Here is a 23,835-nt window from a genome sequence, read left to right on the forward strand (position 1 = left end):
TCAAACTTGATTTTATACCAACTATTTCATAGAATATATTTAAGATTTTTTTGAATATGCACAAAAAAACCCTGACTCAGAACATGAGGTTGTGATTACATACATTTTCGTTTGGATGATTAATCTATTTTACACACACGTGTCACAGATGTATAGCTGAGTTGGTGTTCTTGCATGATTCTTGCAGTATTTGGGTTGTATCCACAGGGTTGCATGGACTTGTTGTATGTTGCATGTGATTCTGAATGGATGGATTTGGATAAGGAAAGCCAAGAATGTTTGCTTGTTTTTACTTTATGTAGCTGTTTAGCACAAAGCCTGTACACATTAACAACAGCAAACCGTGCTTCCTACAAAAGGTGACGCTGTGGCTGGCCTAGAAAAAGTCCTGAACACAACCCCCTAGTCAGTCAACAAATAGCCAGCTATCTCCTAACCTAAGCTAGTTTTCTGCAGTCTCTTGTTGCATATTTAGGGTCATGGTTAGACATAAGAGTAGTATCAATCCTCCCTCCTCCCTCTCTGCAAGAAAGGGTACTGTTCCTTTAAGGAAATTGTATGCATCAATGGGCCTCGAATGAAACATTTATCCTGTTGGAATGAAGCAAAATGTTTGCATTTTTTATTCATCAGAAGGCAATTTAAATCGAGCAAAAGGAAAAAGGGAAGCAAGAGAAAATGGGAGGGTATGAAAGACAGAGACACAGAAATCATTTTTTATAACTTGCGTGAACCCAGTTGTAATGCATTAACTGTCATTTCCCATTAAATAGGTTTATTTTGCACATCAGACAAATGAAAGGATGCGGTTATGTCTGTTTTGGGAAATTTAAGGAATCCCATTGAAGCTTCTGCTGCCATTTTCCGTATTTATTTTTTTTTCCGAATGAGAATGTCTGTTTTGTGTTTGAAAATATCAATGCTCTGAAATAGCAGAGGTACAAAATAAAAGTGTATTCCTGTGTATTCATTACCATAGATGTTGTATTCATGGTAGCAAAGGATTATTAGGTGACTCCCTCTTGTGCACACACATAGCTGAAGACACCCACACAGGCATAGATGCATGCACACAGACACAGGGCTGAGGTCTGGAAATGTCAGTCAGCATGCTATCTCATTATTTCTGCCTCTTGAAGTTTCATGAGTGCAGCGGAGCTATTTGGGACACAAATTCACTTCACCAGAAAAAAAAAAAAAAAAAAAAAAAACCTCAGGCTTTTTAAAAAGGGGCTTGACAGCTTTTAGTGTGCAGATACTCATCAAGGCCGCCAAGCGGGTGGAATAATCTTATGAAAATCAGGCAATGCAATAGACTGGAAGGGAACAAGCATGGGTAGGGGAAAAAAAGAGGTAAAGGGAGGAAAAACAGAAATTGGAAGATGAGACGAAGTAAGGAAGCGAAGGAGAGTAGAAATAGAGGACGGCATTAAAGTGCAGGAAGAGAAAATAGTGGTTGTGAGGAAGGGGGGGGGGAGAAGTAGACAAGGGGAAATTAGCTGAGAGGAGATGAGCTGTGAGCAGAGGGAAGGGGATAGAGAGCTGGTGGCTAATTACAAAGCACAGGGATTTATTTCTTTGCATTGGGTTTTTCTCTCACATTCCACTGAGGCTCCTTCTAATTCCTGCTCGGCTCGATGCAGGTTTTACGGGGTGTCTGCCTACCACGGCAGGTCAGACAGTACAGTTAATTACCCAGATTGGAGATCCAGTGTAAAAGGAGACATGGGAGGGGATTTCCATGATGAAAGCAAATCTTCGCAGTCTTAATGGCACTCTGTTGGGCTTTTTCAAGCAGTCTTTTGTTTGACTTTGTTGCCTGACGTGTCAGCAAAGAGATTAGTCAGTCTGTGTGTATTTGTGTGTGTGTGTCTCTAAGGGCGTGTTTTGAAAAAAAATAAAATAAAATTACGAAGGAAATTGTGGCTGTGGATTAGTGTGCATGTGTGTGGTAGCTCTCCTCTCTCTCTCTCTCTTAGCTGTCATCTTTATTCACACCAACTTTCATATGAAGTACAGAGCAGGAAAAGACTTTTAATTGCCAGATAACTAACAATAAAAGTAAGCGGAAAAAAATGGACAGGCTGAGATTTTTTTTTGTGTGTGTGCATGCATCATTGCACTTGCTTTCTGCACGCTGCAGGCTAATTTGCACACTTACAGTAAGAAGAACTACATAGGGAGAGCATTCTGGCTAGATTCATAGTGGTCCTTTGTGAAATGAAGACACAGTGAATTTGCTTAAAAGGCTATTCGATTCGCCATTACTGAGCCTGAGGAGACCCTTGCAGCATGCTGATGCATTAAAGAGCCAAAGGTGGGCAGACATGGCAGCGAATTGGCAAAGAGCAGGAAGAAAATATATCTAAATGCTTGTGTGTATGAGTATTTTTGTGTGTTTGTGTTTGTGTGTGCGCACACGTGTGTGTGTGTGTGTAGAGCTCAATTTTGCTACCAGCTTAATGTAGTGAATTAGGAATTATGCTGATCTGCCTCTGTTAGACAGCCCACCTGCATGCAGAGTATTGTGTGCCACTATGCTACAAATACTGTGAGTGTGTGACATAACAAACCCCTCCAGATCAGGCAGAAATCTTTGCTGAAATATATTCACACATTTACTAAACGTGTTCTTTTCACTGATAACATTTAATGTTTCTGTGCACATATTCAGCATGTTTGCACGTGGAGCCGTGTTTTCACACATTTAAATGTATTCAAATGCTGTAAAAGTTGAATTTCATGAAACTAAATGTGTAGTCCAACCATATCTCTTGTCCAACATCTGCAGCCCTTGACACTCTGCTGATTGTGCTACTTGCCCAGTCCATATCTGATCTGTACAGTTTGTAATTATCTAAGCCCATCGCCTTATCATATAACCATCTTTTGAAGGGTGCTGCACCACATTTATTACACCAAATCTGATCTGTCTTTAGGCCTACTTTCTGTCTTTCTTACCGTCTTCTTCTTGCTTGTTCTCTCTCTCTCGCTCTCTCTCTCTCTCTCTCTCTCGCTCTCTCTCTCTCTCTCGCTCTCTCGCTCTCTCTCTCTCTCTCTCTCTCTCTCTCCCTCACTCTCGCTCACAAACACATAAGCCCATCTTTCTCCTGCCATCTCAGGCTTGGCATGGCATTAGACAGAATTTATTAGGCCAAGATGCTGGCTGTTGACATGAGTATGATCTACCATTTGGTGGGAAGATAAGTGTCCCATGGAGGATGTAATAATGTTCTCTCCCCCTCTAGTCCTTATCTCCTGTTGATGAAACCATGGCTGATACCTTCCCTTACACATTGCATCAAAACTGTGCGTTTGTGTGGGTGTGTGTGTGCTTACTTGTATCCTCTCCTGCCTGTGCATACTTGTGTGTTTATGCCTGGCTTCCTGCCTGTGTGGGTGTGTGTATGTGGACATGTTTAAGGGATGTTTTCATTTCATATCGCCCTTGGATCTTATAAGTTTCAACATAAGCCACTGCCCTCACGCCAGCACAACCTCGTTATGGTCCAGTGGTAACAGACACTATCAACACTATCAGCCGAGATGCTGCTGGGAGATGAGTTTAGCTGCTGACATGAATCTAAATGTGACAGATAAGGAATGTGTATTAACTTGTCTTTTATGCTTTCCGATAGCACAAATGATAAATGACAGTCATTGGACTGGTTGACTGTCAGCAGAAAATTCCCCAACCCGTTGCACTCCGTATGGTTCTTGAAATTTGGAGAGTCAAAATCAGAGCCCGAGCCGCTTAATCGGCCAGCTGATAATATCGGTCGATTTTGGCAGATCTATTAACTTGGGTACTGGCTTATTTTACCACAGATATACATCTATATTACCAGATTTATTCACCAGTCAAATTGCATTTTATTTGAGTATTGTTGAATTACGCTAGCAGCTTTCTTTCTGGCCGCACCAGCAGAGTGTGCTACATGGATTACAGCAAGCATTATCACTCTCCAGGGTGTGTCAAACATTGATGCAAATACATGCGTGCAGTTACTCTCCAGTTGACTGACCATTTTTTCTTTATTATACTGTATACCTTTTTTATCTTTTGCATTTGACGGATTGACGCAATAAAAGAGTGTGTATATATCTATCTATCTCTACAGATGGAACATAGATCTAATAAAGATATCGGCATATCAATACCTATATCGGTCAGACCCTAGTCAAAATAAAGGCTTACACATTATTTCACACCAACACTTTCCGGTTGTAAAGTCCCAAGCAAACTATACGTATAGCTTTGCTATCCACTGAGGCTAACAAGTTATCCTCACACTGTTGTGATTCCCAATTGTTGAGTTGGTTTGAAGATTGTACCAAAGTGTAACCAAGCTTCCTCCAAGAACCACATGAGCAAAAAAAAATCTTAGCGCCACTATGCGGAAACAGGGTTAAACAGGCCTTCACAACTTTACTCGTCTCTAAAGCTGTAAGCTATATGTAGCTAAGTAAGTTTAAAATGTGACTGTTGGAGAATTGCTGAGCATACATATTGATAACAAAGAAGTGGATAATGCTGAAGAAGTAGTTTGAGAAGTGTCTTCTGATTTGGATACTTTTTATTTCACTGTGAAACTGGGTCACTCCGAATCCTTTGTAACTGCTGTGAGTCTTAGCTAACTACAGCTGGCATCATCCTCAACTGGGCTGGTGGTCGCTATGGGCAGGTTTGAGCACAGCTCAGCCAAAAAAAAAAAAAAAAGCACCAAATCAAAAGTTGAGAAAAGCAGCGAGAAAGTAAGCCAGATAGAAAATTTCAGATTTGGGCTGGCAACCTACAGCCTGCTCCGAAATTCACCCTCTGCCCACCTCGTCTTCTCCTCATGTTCGGGCACTAATTCACACAGCTCTTAGACCTTAAACCCCCCCCCCCCCAATTCTGTTTTTTTTATCAAAGGAAGTGCTTAACATAAGGGGTAAAGAGCAGGGAAGCTGAAATGGAGCGTATATCAGTAAGCTAGTGGCAGCAACCATGTCATTTTCAGCTGACGTGACAAAACAACAATGTCCACCTACAGGGTAAAATCCATGGTGACTTTGCTTGTTGAGCAAAACAATTGTTAGCATGGAGAATCATTTTCACAGCATGATGTAAAGCCTGGATTAAATTCACGAGTTCTGTCATCAATCATTCTTGTAAGGCTTGGTAGTGTTGCCAATGCATGTGGTCATTTGTGGAGTAAACATCACTCCGGCCGGTGAAAATGTATTAGCAGTGAATCAGGTGCAGCGATGACATTTAGTATTACAGCACACAAGAAGTTCTATGATTTTTAATGAGTGAGGAATGAATCAGAGCAGACCTGATAAGGTATGAGTCACTGAAGAGTATTTCATGAATGACTCGAATTTGAGGGCTATAAATAGCATAATGATGAGTTACTTAACATTAGCCTGGGAGGATTAACATTACCTGTGTTTCAAAGCGTTGTTGCTGTGGCTTCACATGACACAACACTTTTGGCTGGGGACACAAGTACCAAACCAAAAAGATTCAACAAGCAGATTCTCGAAGTTTCTCCTTGGACTGTGATCACTCTGATCCTGTAATTCATCAAGCCGTTTAACCCCCCCTCAATTTCAGCCCTGCTCAGAACAGGCTGTTTCTGTGTCTGTAGCTTTAAATGCAAGTGAACTGTGTTCGACCACGTCCCGTTTCTCTGGAAAAGGATGTGGCTCAGGCGCCCAATGACTCCATCCTTCATCACACTGGTCACAAGTTTGCCTCCTGACCCTGACGCCGTTGTCATCACCTACTTTTCTCTCCCACATTATTTCCTCTCTTTCTAAATCCGTCCAGTCCAATAAAGGCCCAAAAGCCTTCCAGAAGAGAAGATAGCGGCTAACATCCTGGATTTCAACACAGTTGCTTAGCATTACTGGATATCCAAGAAACTGAAGGCCAACAGTAAACTCTCTGGGTAAACTCTATAGAATCTTTCACAGCACCATGTGTTTGAATGGGCTCATATGCTCAGTAAAGCTGTGTAGCTGTATCCAAAAGTAAAATATATTCTAAAGTGCTTGACGGTTTGAGACGTTTTGTGTTTGAAATGTAATCATCACAGACTTATTACATTCGGCCCTGAAGTGAAAACACTAAAGTAACGCAACAAGAACATTTTTTTTGTACATCTAGTCTTGAGGCAAACTAAAGCAGCGCCATGTAATTCCACCTCAAGTAGCACATCAACAAAGCGCAGTCGACAGTATAATGTTTTACATCTGTGACAACTTCAAGCCCGCTTTTGATCCTTCTGACACCGTGTTCATGGTGCTTTCATAATTCAGCCATGTAGTGCTACAGAAGGTATACATATTTCATGGATTGATTGAAATATAGATAGTGTTTATGGTAAGGAGCTTAGCATTTTGCGTGTGCGCATGGTGATGATCTATATGCGTGGTTATGTCAGCTACTGAAGGTGCCCTTAGAGCAAATTTATAGATCTAGAAGTGAACACAATTCCCTTATGCTTTATAAGAGAGCGAGAATGCCTGGAAGCGCCATGACAAAGCAAATGATATATGCATGGCCTATAATTCATTCTGGGATCCATAGCTACCCATTAGAAAATGCTATTTCCCATTCATAAATGCATATGAAATGCATCACATCAGTTCTACCTGTCTCCCTTTATCTCGCCCGTATTCTGTAATGGTCACAAATGTTATCGAGACATGCTTGTCCTTTCCTTTGTCTTTTTATCTCAGTTCATCATTTTCTGTTTCTGGGCTTCTGATTTACATATTCACTTGGGTATGTTCTACTTAATTTTACCTTTGTATCCTGAGCCAACCTGAGACATAGGGCTGCAATTACACACCTTATCTTCAGAGGGGTTTCTTATTAGACCAAAAAAAAAAAAAGCACCTCATTACATCATGTACCTGGTAATTAACTTCATGATCCTAAAATCCACTTTCACTTTTTCCTTACCTAACAGTAAAATTTCATAAACTTTGTAGATTTCATTTGGAGCTAAATATTATTATTACAATGAAGTCTCTGCAGGGCAGCTGTAATGTCTTGAAAGTGGCTTGAAGATTGTTGTGGTCTCATTCTCACTGTGTTGCAGTCTATAGTTAATATTTTAATACAGAGGCCCTTTTCAAGAGCAACAGGGATAAGATGCAGGAAGGATTTCTCCTTTGTGTTCCTCGCATTGTCCTCACTTCCTTGCCGCTGAGGTGGAGGTCGGAGCCAAGCCGTGCATGAATGAGGACGGCGGTGCTTTCAAAAGACTAAAGACATTGTGATATGTTTACACTGCTCTCGTTAGTGAATAACAGCCATCTCTCCCTTTAAAGTGCAGCATGTTGACAAGATGGGCTGTCTTACAATTATTTATTGTTTTTGATTTCCTGATTTTGTACAAATTCTTTCTAGTGTAAATGTACTGTTGTATATTCTAACATCTTTGCTGTGCACAAGTTTTGTTTAAAAAATAAATCACAGCCCGTCTGGTATTGACGCCTGTGCCAAATGAAGGCAGTGTAATTACACAGATATGAATAAAAGTCTGGGCTATTAATTGAAGTTTTATGTCATATCTGATAGAGAACCACTGATTTAGAGGCCAATGGCACCTGAACGATTTGAATATTAAAAAGTTATGACCGGAAACAAACTTCTAACCTCAAAGCCAGGCACTAAATCACATGCACATATTTCTTCATTGATAAAATGTACTTGACACTAAAGTTTATATTACCTCAAAAGTTTGGTGAATACCAAAAAGTTCTGAACATGTAAGGAAAAACTTCAATTTTTAAGATATTTGTTGTTTGATTTACAGTAAATGTTCATCCAGCTTCTTCCGCTTATTTAAGGTCAGGTCGCAGAAGCAGCCAGCGCATTAAGTCAACCCAGACTTCCCTCTCCCCGGCAACATTTTCTAGCGCCTCTGAGGCTTTCCCAGGCCAGACGGGATACTTAATCCCTCCAGCAAACTCAGGGTCTATACTCCGGGGTCTCCCCCCTGTTGGGCATGCCCAGATAACCTCCAAATGGAGACATCCAGGAGGCATCCTAATCAGATGCCTGAATCACCTCAGCTGGCTCCTTTTGATGCCAACGAGCAGCGGCTATACTCCGAGCTCCCCCACCCGGAATTTCTGAGCTCCTCACACTATCTCTAAGGCTGAGCCCAGCCACCCTCTGGAGGAAACTCATTTTGGTCACTTGTATCCGCGATTCTTATTCTTTTGGTCACTACCCATAGCCCATGACTGAAAAGCTGGACTAAAAGTGTGAAAATAAATATTTTTTTTACATGTACAATAGGCACAACAAAATCCACACTGGTTTAAATGTTGTAGCTTGGACTAATGGAAAAAGGGCATTAAACTTCTTTCTTATTATGTTTTGGTGTTTGATTATATTTACCTGACAGATCACAGCTCTCTCCACATGTCTGATTATTTCCATCTTCCCCTCATCTCTCTCTCTCTCTCTGTCATGCTGCTCTCATCTCTCTCAATCGTCTCTTTACATCGCTGCTCTTCATCCCATCTCTACTCCAATCCATCGCTCTACATCTCTCCTTCTTTACTCCATTTATATGGATTTCAACATTCTTCTCAAATCTGCCCCTTTCCGCCATTTTCCATCATGTTGAATCTTTGCTGATATCTGTCATCCCCCATCTGTCACCCCCCCCCCCCCCCCCTCAAACCCACTCTCTCTGTTTTAATCTGAAAATCTTTGTATCCACCTCTCTCCATCGTTTCTCTTCATCTGCTTGTAAGGTTTGTTTTTTCCTCCCCTTCCTAAATCTCCTCTCTCTCTCTCTGTTTTTTTTTCCTGTGTTCTCTGCAGCTGGTATTGTTCGGAAAAGGCAGTGGTGTGAGATGGTGCCATGCTTGGAGGACGAAGGCTGTGACCTGTTAGTCAATAAATCTGGCTGGACTTGTACACAGCCCGGAGGCCGAGTCAAAACCACCACGGTGAGTTCAGGCGGTCTTTTAGCCCCCCCAGGTTTTCGCAATCCACTCACAGACCAGTAGGTGTTTGATAAATCGGAGTGCTTACTGCACCAGTGGCACTGAGAACAACATGACTCTGAAAGCTGAAAATGAAGCATTTGCATAGAAAATCAATTCATGTGTGAATAAAAATACGAAATGTAATATCCATCATTGAAACAAGAACAATTAAACAGTTTCGCTTGCCAAACATCTCTGGTGAGAGACCATTTGAACAAGAATAATCATTTTACAGAGCACATAAAAACACTTGTGCATATTTTCTCCCTTAAAAAGTCTGACCTACAGGAATCAGGTGTTACAGTCTGTTTAAGGTTCTGTTTTATGCCATTCTTTTTTCGGTGTGTCTCGTAGAGGCGGCCACCATGACAGAGCCGTCATGACAGACACAATATGTTTATCGTTGCCGTGGAAACACTGGAAGTTACATCAAAGACCGCCACATAAGGAAGCAGGAACTGCTACTGAAAAAAAAAAAACCTTGGCTCTAACACTCGCTGACGGCTGCACAGTTTTCCACCACTTACACAAGGAGAGAAAAGGGAAATGTCACTGTGCAACATGAGCAGTTTTAATCTAAATAACTTAAAAGATAGAGTCAGTAGATTTTCCCTTAAGAATAAAATATAGACTTATATATATAAATATAGCAAACCCTCTGTTTCGATTCTTGGGGCGATGAGCCCAGAAAGCGGGGGCCCAGTCTGAATGCTGTGTTTACAAGCTGCAAGGAACAATGCTGCTGACTCCATCTTTAACATAAGATTACTTTAGTTGTAAATAAATGATTAGCACATTAGGGTGTAATATATTAATAATCATCTGGATCTCAGATTATTATTTGGCTCTTATACCATAAATGCAAGCTGCTGCTACAATGCTGAAAAGTGCACAAAAAAACGCAGTTATTGTCTGCTACACTTAAAAACCAAAATTCTCCTCTGGATGCAGTCAGGCTGCTGAGCATGAAGATGATATCATGACTGAGAGCGGCAAGCTTTAACATAAGTTAATGTCTTTCATTTGACCAGTTTTTACACTCGGCTACTGCAGCTTTAAAAAAAATCCAACCAAGGGTGCGACTTAGATCAGTGTCCTTTCACCTTTGAGCTCCATCTCAGTTAACAAACAAAAAAACCCAGTATGTTGGTGCCAGCTTGCATACTGCAGGCCACATATGCATTAATAATAGCAGAAAACCAGCTCAGTATTCACTTCACAATCCCCCCCGAAAATGTTTCTCTCCCGCCTTCCTCGTCTTCGGCTCATCACCGCAAACTGTATGCCGTTTGTTTACCTCCTCGTCGCTGGCAATTAGCTTGAATTAGGGACGCTCTTAATGTTAATGATGGCAGCAGATGGGGAAGCCAACCATTTGTATTTGCTAAGATGCCGCCCATTCATTTACCCGCCCCGTCCTTCATACCCCCTTCTCCAGATCTCCAAGCCTCCTCCTCTCCACTTCACCTTCGACGAACAAGCAAACAAACAAACACACCTTCCTTCCCTCTCATGTCCTCCCACTGCTTTCAACCCCCCCCCCTGTCACACGCTTTACAAGACACGTAAACACTGTTGCTCCCCAGCTTGTGTATACAGTCTATAGCTAGCAATTAAAGAGGTCTGACTCGAGAAACATGTTACACAACACACATGCACAACGCAGCTGCCCTATCTGTGAATGTCAATGGGTGAACACTGAGGACCGGTGGGGCATCATTAATGCATCTGTCATGATTTAGTCATCAGCTGAGTAACTTGTTTATGCCTTTTTTTGCTGTAAGACAAACACACATACATATTCAAACACAAACACACACGCAGAATCCTGAACCGAGATGATGTGTTCTATTTTATCAGTCAGCTGATGCCCCCGTGCTCTTAACGTGATGCGATTCCTGTGTGTGTGTCCCATCGGCCTGACAGCAACTTGAATATACCTGGTTGAGGAGACTGCGGTGACAGCCCTTACATGTTCCACCTATAATGTAATTTGTTATCTGGGCAGACAGATAGCACACACACAGACAGGGACACACACACACACACACACACACACACACACACACACACACACACACACACACACACACACACACACACACACACACACACACACACACACACACACTGATAGGTAACGTAAAGCTGGATCCATTTATTATATTTGACACATAGAAGAGCGTGCATGTGTGTGTTGAAAGGGGGTTTGCAAAATAGGTGGTCACTGTGTGTTCCAAGGCTAATACATTCAATGTTCATGTGTTAACATCGCTCTGTCAGTGTGTCTTTTCAACCGTTTGCATATTCATATATATGAATATGTGTCCCTGCTTCCCTGCATGGGGTGGCCCTGTACGCTCATAGCCTACTTGTACATTTCATATCCCGCTTAGAATGTCAGTCAGTGTACCTCACATCGACTTACCCTGACAATATGCGGGGACGTGACAGGTATTTCTCGTCTGCTTCATTGGCTACTTTAAGCCGGGTGACAGCTCGTCAAACGGCTGGACGGCTCTGCGCACTCATCTATGCCAGCCCGTGTGTGCGTTTGAGTGCGTGTTTTAAGCAGATTTCACTGTCAGGGATCCTAATAAACTGGGCAACAAGCTGACTCGGGTCATTGTTTAAAAAAAATCCTCTTAAAAATCCTCATTTAAAAAGTGATGGATGAAGTGGCCTCGTTCGACATTGCTTTTTCCAACCATGCATGTGGCATAAAACAAAAAATGTCTAAAAAGCGTTAAAAAAAATAAAATAAAAAAAATAAAAAAAAGTTTAAGGCCAATTCTATGAATCAAATATTTCATAAAGGTCTTGTTATCTGAAGGCCCAAGGGAGAACTCATGCGCAAAAAAAACAAAACAAACAATTTACTCCTCAGCCTCCCTCTGGTTCACTTTGAATAAATGGCCCCTTCCCTGCGGCTTTCCAAGGTTAAACCCAAAAACTGCAGCTGACCCAATATTGCCTTAGGACTACTGTTGGCTGTGCACAGTCCAGTGAGCATGTCCGACCTGTCTGTCAGGTGTTTGTGCGGAAACATCAATGCATACAAACAGACATGTCCCGCGGGGCGTTTGACTAAGCCAAGACAATCTGACTCAACCCCAAAGCCCCATAAAGGGCTACTTTGGACAAATGTCAGGAGGCGCTTTTGTGTATCGGCCCAATGTTTGAGAGTTCGTGTTTTCTCTGTCAAACAGAGAGAGATTGTTGTTCAGCATGACACCGGCTGACCTCCTCTACCTTTAGTTGGAACCACTGCTAGGTTTGTGTTGCAAGGCAGATTAAATGTTTGCCGTGTTCTCCCACAACCTAAACAGAACAACAACCCGTCTCAGCTGCCACCATTTGATGTGCCTCTCTTTAAAATCACTTCTTCCCCGCATATACTTCCTTAACCTCTGCTTGACTTCTTCCCAGTCTGTTTTTGTCCTTTTCTCAGCAGCTTTTTTTTGTTGTTGCATTTTCAGTCTCTCTTCTCTTTGCCCCCTCTCTCCGTACATTCATCTTAGTCTGACTGCGCTTGAAGAGTACATGTTGTTCCTGTCAATAAAAACCTAAATATGGATTTTTAGGGCCCATTTCAGCAGAAACAGATGAAGATTGATACATGCTTTGCTCCCTGTTGACAGTGACGTTTTGAGAGGTTACTTATGCTAGCGGTGCACAAGAAACCGCAAGCTAAAAAGGACACATGTCAAATAGAGGTGCGCTTGTGAAGCACGTCATTTATTTCACTATCAAAAGCCAGACTAATGCAGTGACAAGTTTCTCCTCTAAAGCATTGACCTATCAAAAAAAATCCCATAGAAGAGCCATATCAAGCTCTGAGACTATAAATGAGCTCCTTTGGTTCACTTAACTGTATTAATGGAACCATAAAATGTGCTCCATGTCCATCAGTAACCACTTTATTTTCTTTCTGTTTTATCTCAATACATAAAACTGCATTTCCAACAAAATGCATGCCTTATTATGGGGACCTTATGAACATAAAAATGAAAAATAATCACTTACAGAAGTACTGGACAGAGAGAGCGGTCATAACAAAGCAGTAACAAAATCTGGACGTTTTCTGGAACTTGACCCTACCTAGAAATGTTTTAATCTGTGCTTATCTACACACACCCTTTCTCCTTAGTTGGAGGGTTAAATTAGCATCATGTTACTCTTTGGAAAAGTTATGTTGGAACGATCAATGCTACTGGCCACTGTGACTGTCATTCAATTAACCACGACAAGTCATTTTCCACACTCTTGCTTTTAAAGCGAGCAGATTAACATCCGCCGTGTGGTGTGGGGAACATTTTTTGAGGAAGCCAAGTGAGACAAGGCCTCTAATTGGTGTGTAGCATCACTGGTTGTAAGTCTACATGAAAAATGGGATTAAAGTGTGGCTGTTCGGCACTGGTTCGGGAGTAAAAAAATAGATGTTCTTGTACTGTCGAGGAATTGCTCAGGAGGCGGAAATTGTTGCAAAAATAAAGTGCTGGATTTATTAACAGAAAATTCACAAAAGATCAAAATCAACAGTCCCAGGTAAATTAATAAAAAAAAACAACTACGACTAAATAAACTGAATGAAAACACAGCCTCACAGGGGGCGCTGGTGGAGCAGTGGTTAGTGCGCACCCCATGTATGGAGGCTGTAGTCTTCCAAGCAGGCAGCCCAGGTTCGAATCCCACCTGTGGCTCCTTTCCCTCATGTCGTTCCCCACTCTCTCTCTCCCTGATTTCCGACTCTATCCACTGTCATATCTCTACAATAAAGGCACAAAAATCCCAAAAATAAATCTTAAAAAAAAAAAAAAAAAAAAAACACTTTCCCCCCAGACTCTGGCTGAGTCTACTTTTATGCTTCTCTTGGCCCCGCCCTAATTGGAGCAAACCACTTCAGGAATAAAGGGAGGCCAAAGCACAAATAAATCCCCACTGAAACAGCATTAAATCATTAGACAGTAATGTATCCCCCACCGGATTACTGATGGACGGTCTGCCTCCCCCCATCCCCTTGCTCCCTATCCCTCTTCCTGCATCTTATGCCATCTCTCCCCCTATCCCTTTCCAACCCCAGCGCAGTCTAAGCCTGTGAAGGCTGTTTCGTCATGAGCCGGGGATCCGGCCGAAGATTTCTGCCTTTTAATAAGGCAGTTTTTTCTTACCACTGTAACTTTTGCTGCTTTGCTAAAGTGCTCATGATGGATAGGCCGGGTCTTTGTAACATAACAATGAGTAAGGTCTTTTACCTGCTTTTTGTAACATAACAGTGAGTAAGGTCTTTTTACCTGCTCTTTTGTAATGTTAACAGACAAAGAGTAAGGTCTTTTACCTGCTTTTTGTAAAGTGTCTTGAGATAACACTTGTTATGAGTTGACGCTATACAAAATAAATTGAATTGAATTGAATTGAACCCTTTTAGGTAGAAAATAAAAACACTACTGCAAACTGAAGGCTCCACTCTGTCCAATCAGACAGAGGCGGCCTCCCTCAGCCTAATCACTCTGCAGGCTGCAGTGAGTGTAGGGAAAGTGGAGGCAGGTGAAAAGTTATGTGTGATGCTGATTAAAGAAGCAATGTAACGTAACCAGATGTCAGCTAGCAACAATGTACAGTCAACGTTTTCGTCATTGAAAGTCCTCCTTCTAGGGCACCGGTTGGCTAGTGGTTAGTGGGCGTGTCCCTTGTACAAAGGCTTTTGTATTCCAAGCAGGCGGCTTTGGGTTTGAATCGGGTCTTTCCCGCGTGTCATTCCCCACTCTCTCTCTCTCTCTCGTCTCTAAAATACAGGCATTCAAAAAGTCCTCCTTCTTCCTCTCAGGATTAACAGTTTAACAAAAGTAACTAAGGGGTGCAGGTTGAGTAACATTGTTGCCATATAATACAATGGATAACTAACCAGCCTCCTCACTGTTTGCTGTTTTAGACTGAAAGTACATTTAATAGTCAAATGGATTATAAAAATAGGTAGATCTTTTGAAAGCAGATCTATATGACACTTTAGTTTCCAGTGTTAGGTACCAAAAGAAAAAAGTAAAAAAGTGAAGCATGTCTAACCTGCAGCTCAAAAGCAATGTACTTGTTGGATACATGCCCTGACAACAGGATAATGTCATGGTCTTGAAAGCTCCTCTGGAAAAATCACCAGTTAGAGAAATGCTTTGATGCTTCAAGCAGGGGGTGAATTTCACGTTGCCATCCCACTTTCCTCTTTCTATGATGCTAAATGATTTGAATATATATTTTATCACACAGTTACCCCGGTTAAACACTACCTTTTTACCACCTTCCCTAAGCGCTTTCCTTTGCAAAAAGCGATATGTAGTCTCAGCAGTCATCTCCTATAGCTCCCTTTTTTCTCTGTGAAAGGCTTGCTGCTGTCGCTCTCCAGAGAGGAAGGTGCTCTGCGTCGTGCCCTCCACCATTTTAGACTGGCAGATGAAACGACTAAAGGAGCTCTCTCTCTCTGCATGTGCCGACGCAGGGAGCTCGGCAAGAAAGAGGGAGAGTGAGTGCACCATTAGAGGAGAGATGCGAAATCACCTCGGGTTATCTGACGGCTTTTGTGACAGCACGATAAGGGCTAAAAAAAAAAGAAAGAAAGAAAAAAAAGGAATCAAAACCGAGACAGAAAAGCTGTGTGAGCAGAGAAAAGAACAGTTTTGAGTTAAAGACAGAGAGCCAGTCAGAAATACACAGCAAAAAACATTTGTTTGTTTTTTAGTCATTTTCAGTTGGCATGTATCAAGCACTGCTCTCTTGTTAAGCCGTTTGCAGGAAAGGACAGAGCTTTTTTAAAGTTTGTTTTCTTTTGCTTAAGTTATAATTGCAAGAAATCCAGCTGCAAGAAAAAAAAACTGTGAAGCCACCTTTTCTTGAATGCTATGTTGTTTCAAAAAACATCCAATGAAAAACACATTTGTACACAACAAGACACTAACTGTTTTTTTAACCTGATAAGCAGTCCAATACACCTACTGGTCCCGTTTTATACGACGCAATTATACAACACACCATGGTTTTCAAACATGGCAAGAAACGATGAGTCAGACTGGAAGAAAAACATTGAAAAACGCCCAAAAATCTTGAAATGTTTAACTTAGTCTTAATCATACGTTCCATTGGGTTGGCTCCTGATTGGGGGTATTTAGGCTGTGAACAGAGTGCTCTGAGCACAAGTGGCACCTATTGAAAGACCGTGATTACAGTAATCAAGACTTTTGCGGAGAGGAGAGAGGAGATTAGTAGACAGAATGGACTACAGAAAGGAAAAAAGATTAGGAGTTATTAAATGAGTGTAATGTTTGATAATATGAGCTCCTGTGGAGCCGTAATGCATATTGATACACTCTTGAGGTAGTCTGAGTGTGGCTGAGGGGAATAGTCTACATACAACAGAGTGCTAGTTGCGTTTCCATGTTAATGCATGAAAATGAAGGCTGTTTTTATAATATAAAAAAGTTTACCTCAGGCCTGCCTGTTCATGTAAGTTCTGGAGTATGCAGCTATACACCTGCCAATGTGTGTTTGACAGGGTATGAAAAAGCTCTTTTCATTGGGGTTTCCAAGCCAGTGTGAAGGACTTCCCTCCCTCCTATACCCCCCACCCCCCACCCTCCTTCAATCACTTTCTTTCTGTCTCTTCCTCCCTCTGTGGATGCAGCTTAAGCAAGGCCCTGATGGGATCCCCCAGCCCCCCCCCCCCCCCCCCCCACTCCCCCCACTCCCCCCACTCCCCAAAGCCTCACCATCACCACACCCCCCCCCCCCCCCCCCCCCCCCGGTTGTGGGTCGGTACCTGCTTTTGGTAATTGATCCCTCTGGGCCCAGCAGAAAGATCCAAACCGTGGGTTGAACGGAATCACACCACTAAGAGGACAGCTGCTTGGCCACCCTAGACAGGCCGAGAGAAAGGGCGAGAGTAAAAAAGAGGGACTGTTGCTGTTAACCATTAGCTCTGCCTGCCACCGACCTTGCAAATGGAGCCAAGTCAGCAAATCATCTGGGCCTTGGAAAATACCAAGATCTCCGTTTTGGAAGTTGGTGAAGATACTGGGACTACTCTGACTTTTTAGGTTTCTCATCAAAAACCAAACGCTTGTGGGACTGATCTGCTAAGTTAGCTGTGATGTTTAAGCCAGACGTCTCTGCCCGTTATTGAAAGAACCTTTGACTGTATTTCATACCTGATTTTGATCACTGCCCATTATTCAAGAATTACTGCCATTACATCGAGACCAAATAGGGTGTCAAGGCAACCACATCCCTGGAAAATGAACTTGTCTAGGGCTTCCAGGCGTCTGCTGCCCATGACATAATTGCAATTGCATGTCGCTGCTAAAGCTAACGGTTAGGGCTTACCTGTTGGCTGCATGTATTCAAGCTGTAGATGGTTCTAGGTCTAAGTATTTGAAGATCCATAGTTGAAGAGAAATGAGTGTGCTTCTTTGCTGCTGTGAAACCAGCTAAAAATTCCCTTTTTTGGTCATTATAAGGTTTACACTAAATATATGTAAACACCACCAAGTTAGAGTTCTGACAGGATTTTACTGTTTTAAGTGTGTCATGGTTGCTGTATTAGGGACGCTAGTGGTCAAAACTTGCATGTTATTTAACATGTCAGTTTTTCTGCGTGTTGTAATCATGCGTCGTTGTGAAGAGATGGTTAATTAACAAGCCCATACTGCAGCTCCAAAGAGTGTTCAATAATGGATGCTACTTTCCTATACATTCTTTTTGCCTTCCCAAGCCTCCGCACCAGTCACGTGACTGAAAGCTTCAAATATTATCCTCACATTAATGGAGGCTAGAAAACCCATCACTGACAATATGTTAGTCTTTTAATGGACCACCATTGTTGAAGTGCAATATGAAATCTGTGTTTCCAATACCACAAGGACTTTGAGTGCTCTGCCACACAAAGGTGTGATTGCAGTATTGTATTGATACTGAAAACATTGCATCTCAAATGTTGTCAACTTTAAGGTGCTAAGAACAACAGCTATGTTGGGCTTGTAACAGTGCATTTCTTTTTACACAAGAGAAAATTATTAGAATGGTTTTAACGTCATGGTGTTAATTCGTTTTTTAAGTAAAGTCGTACATTTTTAAGAATTATGTTTTTCACCGTGATTTTTTTTTTGAATGACCAAACGAAGCCATGCTAGCAGCACTGAGTGTGTCTTTGTACCAGATGCAGCTCTGAGTTTAATGTGACTATGAATGAGTTTGTGGTCATTGAGAACTGTTATTCTGTTGTTTAGCAGGTTCATTGGTTATCGTGCTGATCATCTCATTAGCATATTAGCTAGGCTCAAACGACATTGGGGGTGCAGCATGAGTTTGAATGTATTTATTTAATAGGTACAATGACATTTACATAGTTTCAATACAGAACATGAAACTGAGAGCTAATAGCTATTGCTAATTTCCAACTCTTGTCGCTAGTTGGGCCTTTGGATAAACAAACAGAGTAAAAATGTACATCATTCATTGAAGATACACTGGCACTCGAGTATAAGAAAAAGTGCAATTTACTCACAAATAAAAGATTTGAGTGCATAAATTCTTTAGCTGTATTGTCATGAAATTGTTTAACAAGTCAGAGATTGCTAATACAATCACCAAGGCATCTTGTGTTTGGCTTTAAATGTGAGCTACTGAATGGCAAAGAGACTCTGCTGTATTCCTGTTTGAATACCCGGTACACAGAGCAGACACCCTGTGATAAACACAAACACAAAACAGCTCATCAGGTTTGTACAAAAAAACAGGAACCACATATTTATGACACCTACATGTAGTAAGACAAATTGATAATGACTGGTGCTAGTGGTGATGGTTGTGTTACTGTTACTCTGAATGTAGAAACAATGCATCCTCATGATGGGCTTGATAACCAAACTCCTCTCGCTCTCTCCCCTCAGGCTCTATGACGCGACAAGAGTCCCCCTCGACACTCATGCACTATGGAGAGCATTGACGACCCCTTGACAGACAGCCAAAAACCATCTACCAACACCACCTACTCCACCCTACCAACGTCAGCAACATCACAGCACCTCCAACCAAACCCTGGTCCCTCAAAGGCAGGACGCAACACGAGCAGCTGCAGAGCACCAGGGTCCTCATGGAGGCAGCAAGGTACGACAGAGAGTCACTGAATATGAATTTCCTCCCATGAAGGAATCCTTTACTCTGTCTATGGAGATATTTCAGTGGAGTTAGTTTTGCGTCAGGCCTAAGAAGAAGCCAGTCATATCTTTTTATTTCTGTTTTTCATATTGGAAGGGCCTAATAAAGTTTAAAATAAAAACCAAAAATGAACATTCAAAGGTCATCTTATTCACCATGAGGCAGTGAAAAGGGTTCTGATAAGATAAGTCTATTGACCTTTGGCGTGAGTGATTGAGTTTCATCCCTTGAAACTTATTTTTCAGAATCTGATTAAAAAAACATGACAACTTGTAATATTGTTTTATGGCACCACAATCACATCATCATCCAGCTCAAGCAGAAGATCCAAACAAAAGGAAGCATGAATAACACACACACACACACAAATCAAGATACAATTTAAACAGCCGTCTGTTTGTTTGATATCTCTGTTTGCCTTTCTCGTTTTTCCATAAGCTCACCAAGTTCCCCAGGGAGTGTTTAAACACAGGAAATCCATGTGTGCAGCAATACCAGTAAAACCCCACTGGCTTATTTCCCGCTTGTTTTTTTTTTTTTTTTACTCTGCTTTATTGGCATGCCTTAGATATCGTCTTTAAAGCACTGTGTCAGATGGCGTCTGTGCGCTCAAATAAAAGACGAGGCGCCAGACAGACTGATATTAATGTAAGTGATCTGGAAATACAGAGTAGCTGTGCAGTAAATTTAACTTACATTGCAGACAAAGGGATGAAAAGTCGTAAAAATGCCCAGTCTCATTCTCGATTCTGAAAACCAGGCTATTCGGTCAGTCAATATTGCCATCGTTTATGGGCCCATGTTGGGATTGTGCCTTTGATAAAAAGAAAAAAAAACAACATCCTATCCTGCTGCTTTCCAGTTGGAACAGCAAGTCTTCAGTAGATTTGAAACTATAAATAGACACAGGAAGGAATGCATGCGGTGAACACAGATAGTCTCGCCGTACATCCTATAGCTTTATTGCCCATTTACCAAAGGAGAAGGCTATCTAAGATTGGATTTAAACACTTGATCCCATGATGTACTACAGGAAGGGACACAATTCCATATTGCTTGCAATCATCTGATCTCATCCAGTCCCATAAAATACAGTAGCCTACTGTACATGAACACACAATGTGACCAGATACGATCTTTACATTACAGTGTTACATTCAGGGTTATAAAACTTATCAATGACATTGTGTTATTCTTTTTCAGAAGCTAACGTTGTCGTAGCGTAATGCTAAATCTGTTTTAATGTTCCCTCTTGAGCGTTCTGTGTTCCGATCATATTGTAGCATGCAGATAGAGAAGTGTGTTTGCTTTGCTGTTCAGCAGAAATACAGTATGAAAGGCTTGATAATGACATAACGCCCTAGATAGCTTTGAACTCTCTTTTAAAGTGGGAAAAGGGGGCCTAGCGTCTGGAGGCCTGTGCATACATGTTCATGTGTTTTGATCTCGGTATCTGCTCCAGGCATTATCTAACTTCACAGCATGTAATGAGCAATTTCCCTCCCTTGATTAACCTGTGGATCATTCCTAACCTACAAGTTCACTTATGAATATTCATCAAGAGGACTATTGTGCAGCACATCCGGCAGAAAGCGTGCATGACTGCACAAGGGCTTTAACGTTAAACAGCGAGGGCAGGAGCAAGCATTAGAAACAAGTCTAGTATGTTGATGTAAAAAAGCAGCAGCACTTTGCAATGACAGATGAGCAAAAAGGGGTTTAATCCCATTAGCTGATGTTTTAGCACTACCTCGCCTACTTCTGTGAATGTGCAAATGATTCAATCAATTAATCAACTGCATACCCCTGAGATCTCGCAGTGTTCACATCTATCAGAGTCCAGATGAAGAGTTTAGAGCAGGGAAGTAGATCAATTTTTCTTTCATGTGTTGCCTATTCACACGTTAACAGTGTGTCACGGTGCTTTAGCATTTGAAGGGAGCCAGAAAGGAGTTCACACAGAGTGGAAATGTCAGGCTAGGGCCATGTGTTTGGGGCACGTTTACTCTACATCCTCTAAAATCCCAGCTGGAGAGCGACGCCGTACTATGTAATGTTTTTACTTTCCTTTAGTGCCAGCAGATGTAGCTGCATGCTCTTTCATTTAAATGCACATGCAAAATGCATAGAAAGGCCTGGACAAATGCATACAGCTTCTCATTTATACATCAAAGCATCTTAGCTTTCGCCCAAAGACAGGAAACTCAATGCAATGTCCCTAAAATAAAATGATTTTTTTCCCTTGTCCTCTATTGAACACTGCTGGGTACATATCAATATGTATTGAGTGAATTGCCTGCTCACTCCATAACAAGAGAAGTCTGCGCAAATTAGACTTTTTACCCAGATGGATTCTCTCCATGACTTTCCCTTCTTTTGCTGTGACACCTGCAGCAGTCATCAGTCTCACTCTGCTCATGTTTGAACAGCCAGACCCCACTGTACTCAAAGTTTGCCCGTGTGCTCAGTAGTCAAGACGAGCTCTGCGTCACATTTTCCCTCAACTCCACATTCTTGTGCACACCGGCATATTCTCTCACTATTATAAGATATAAAATAGAGTAATATGGTCGTTTCCTGATAAACCCAAAGGTAATAATCACCTGGGGCCTGTGAATTTTATTCATAGGGCAAATTCATCTCATATTCATCTGACATCCGTATACCTCTTTTTTTTAATAGAAGGCCTGCATTTCCCTTAGATGAGATTCTCGTGTGAGATTTATGGGTAACCATTTGCCTCGGTGTGGGTGTGAGAAAAAAGGGGATAGGAACAGAGAGAGACTATAAGAAAATTACCATAGCAGACACAGACTGTGGCAACGTACGTAAACAACACCACCTCTATGTTTAGCATCTATTTAGATTCACTTGCATTTTATAGCGTTGAGATCTCTGCAACATCCCTATGCATATAGGTTCAATATTTTTGTATTATCAGCGGCTTCTTGACCATTCCATTTCATGCCACTGCAATCTCAGTTTTCCCACCAGGAGGGTCTGACGTAGGAGAAATAGGGAGCTTGCAATTCACCATATTTACACAGTGGTCCACTTTCCTCTGAGGTCATGCTCAGCCAAAGCCGATCAACAACATCATAGTGCCTTGTTTTTAGAAACAAAGGAAATCATGCAAATCATTATTGTTTCACTGCTTTCAAATAATCAACAGTTGAAAAACCATTCATAGAAAACTGCCAGATGATACATTTTCAAGTTCAAAACAATGATTTGTTAGCCTACCTATGAGCAACAGTCAGAGCTACAATTAGACAAAAGCTATGCTACTAGTCTGCCATTAACATGCTAATATCACAAGCTAGGAAGTGGCTGAATGCTATACCTTAAAATGTGTTGCGTGAAATGCTAGAACGGTGCAATGCACAGGTAGTGGTAACGCTAGCAAGGAAGTGGTTCAATGCTAACATGTTGTGTGATGTCAGCAAGGGAATTATCAATTTGAAATGAAAACTATTTTTTTCCGTTTTTTAATACAGCGGTCTGGTGTTAAATGTTCATTTATCCGTCAAATATGTTTCAATAAAGCATTGTCTAGGGTAATTTTACATCAAGGCAACCTCATGCTGTTAGCTTTTTCGAAGCTAACGATTCAATCATATTCGTCCCAATGTACAGTATGTCCCGCTTTCTCTCGTGATTAGTTCTATCCCGTCTCAGTTGGAAATACGTCATGACACAGCAGTGAGATACTCTTGATGTTCCGTTTAATGGGGACTTTAACCCTTTTCTACTGTGTTGTGTTAGACTTTTAATAGGTATTATTAGCACTCTAAATGAATACAAGTGGCTAAGTGGTAGATGCTATATTTGGATGTTGTCCAACAGTAGCATATGGGTTAAAAAACATGTTGATATGTTCTGAAAAATGTGGCCTGTGTGAGCTTACAACCTGCCTGGGTATATCACCACAACAACATAATTTGAGCTTCCCTTCATGACAATGTTGTCAGAGGCAAATGGTTGTCATGTCTATATGGCCAATGGGATTAAACACCTGTTAGGGCAGCGTTCACATTCAAGTAGTTAGCACAGTCATGCCCATGCTTTAAGCTGTTACACCTCTGGGTCATTTCATGCCTAGCTCCTACAAATCCATGACATTATCTCTATTAAACCCCCACTCATCGAGATGTTTATTATTCCCACAGCATCCCGACATTGTCATCTGAGATACATGCTAGTACTCCTTCCAACACCTGCCCCTTTCATGGTAATTTGCACCCTGTGAAATCATCACAAGTTCATTATTATGAATTAAGCTTCAGCGGCAATGCAGCAGTCGTGTAAGGCAATCCGCGTCTGCAGCAAGTTGGCTGTGTGACTGGCTGGGGCCAGATGGTGAGGAGGCTTCCAGATTTGTCTTTCTGCGGTAGATAAATTGTTTCTCACTCGCTGCACTGCGAGACTTGCTTTGTTGTTGGGTTACACCCGCTGACGAATTGTAAATATTTGACAGGCAAAACAAAGAGAGAGTTAACTGTTCAGTTTTTATTTTTACTCTTAGGAAAAGCTCACAGAGTGCATCTCAATGTGGTAGGGAGAAATGGGTATACAAATTGCTTATGAGGACACACAATGTATTTAGTGCTCCTCTGAAAAGTAGCATTT

The 23,835-nt window shown here is 41.6% G+C and overlaps 1 protein-coding gene across 4 annotated transcripts in view; it reads left to right on the forward strand.

Annotated features, from left to right (window-relative positions):
• The window catches only part of tafa5a (TAFA chemokine like family member 5a), a 151,543-nt gene that overhangs the window by 124,949 nt on the left and 2,759 nt on the right, over positions 1-23,835 (forward strand). For all 4 annotated transcript variants that reach the window (XM_020652509.2, XM_065951475.1, XM_065951474.1 and 1 more), the window contains exons 3-4: positions 8,840-8,967; positions 18,939-19,155. In XM_020652509.2, the coding sequence (XP_020508165.1) occupies positions 8,840-8,967; positions 18,939-18,947 (137 nt within the window). In that variant the 3' untranslated portion in view covers positions 18,948-19,155. The remainder of the gene's footprint in view (positions 1-8,839; positions 8,968-18,938; positions 19,156-23,835) is intronic.

This window comes from Labrus bergylta, chromosome 23, assembly GCF_963930695.1.
Source record: "Labrus bergylta chromosome 23, fLabBer1.1, whole genome shotgun sequence".
NCBI lineage: Eukaryota > Metazoa > Chordata > Actinopteri > Labriformes > Labridae > Labrus > Labrus bergylta.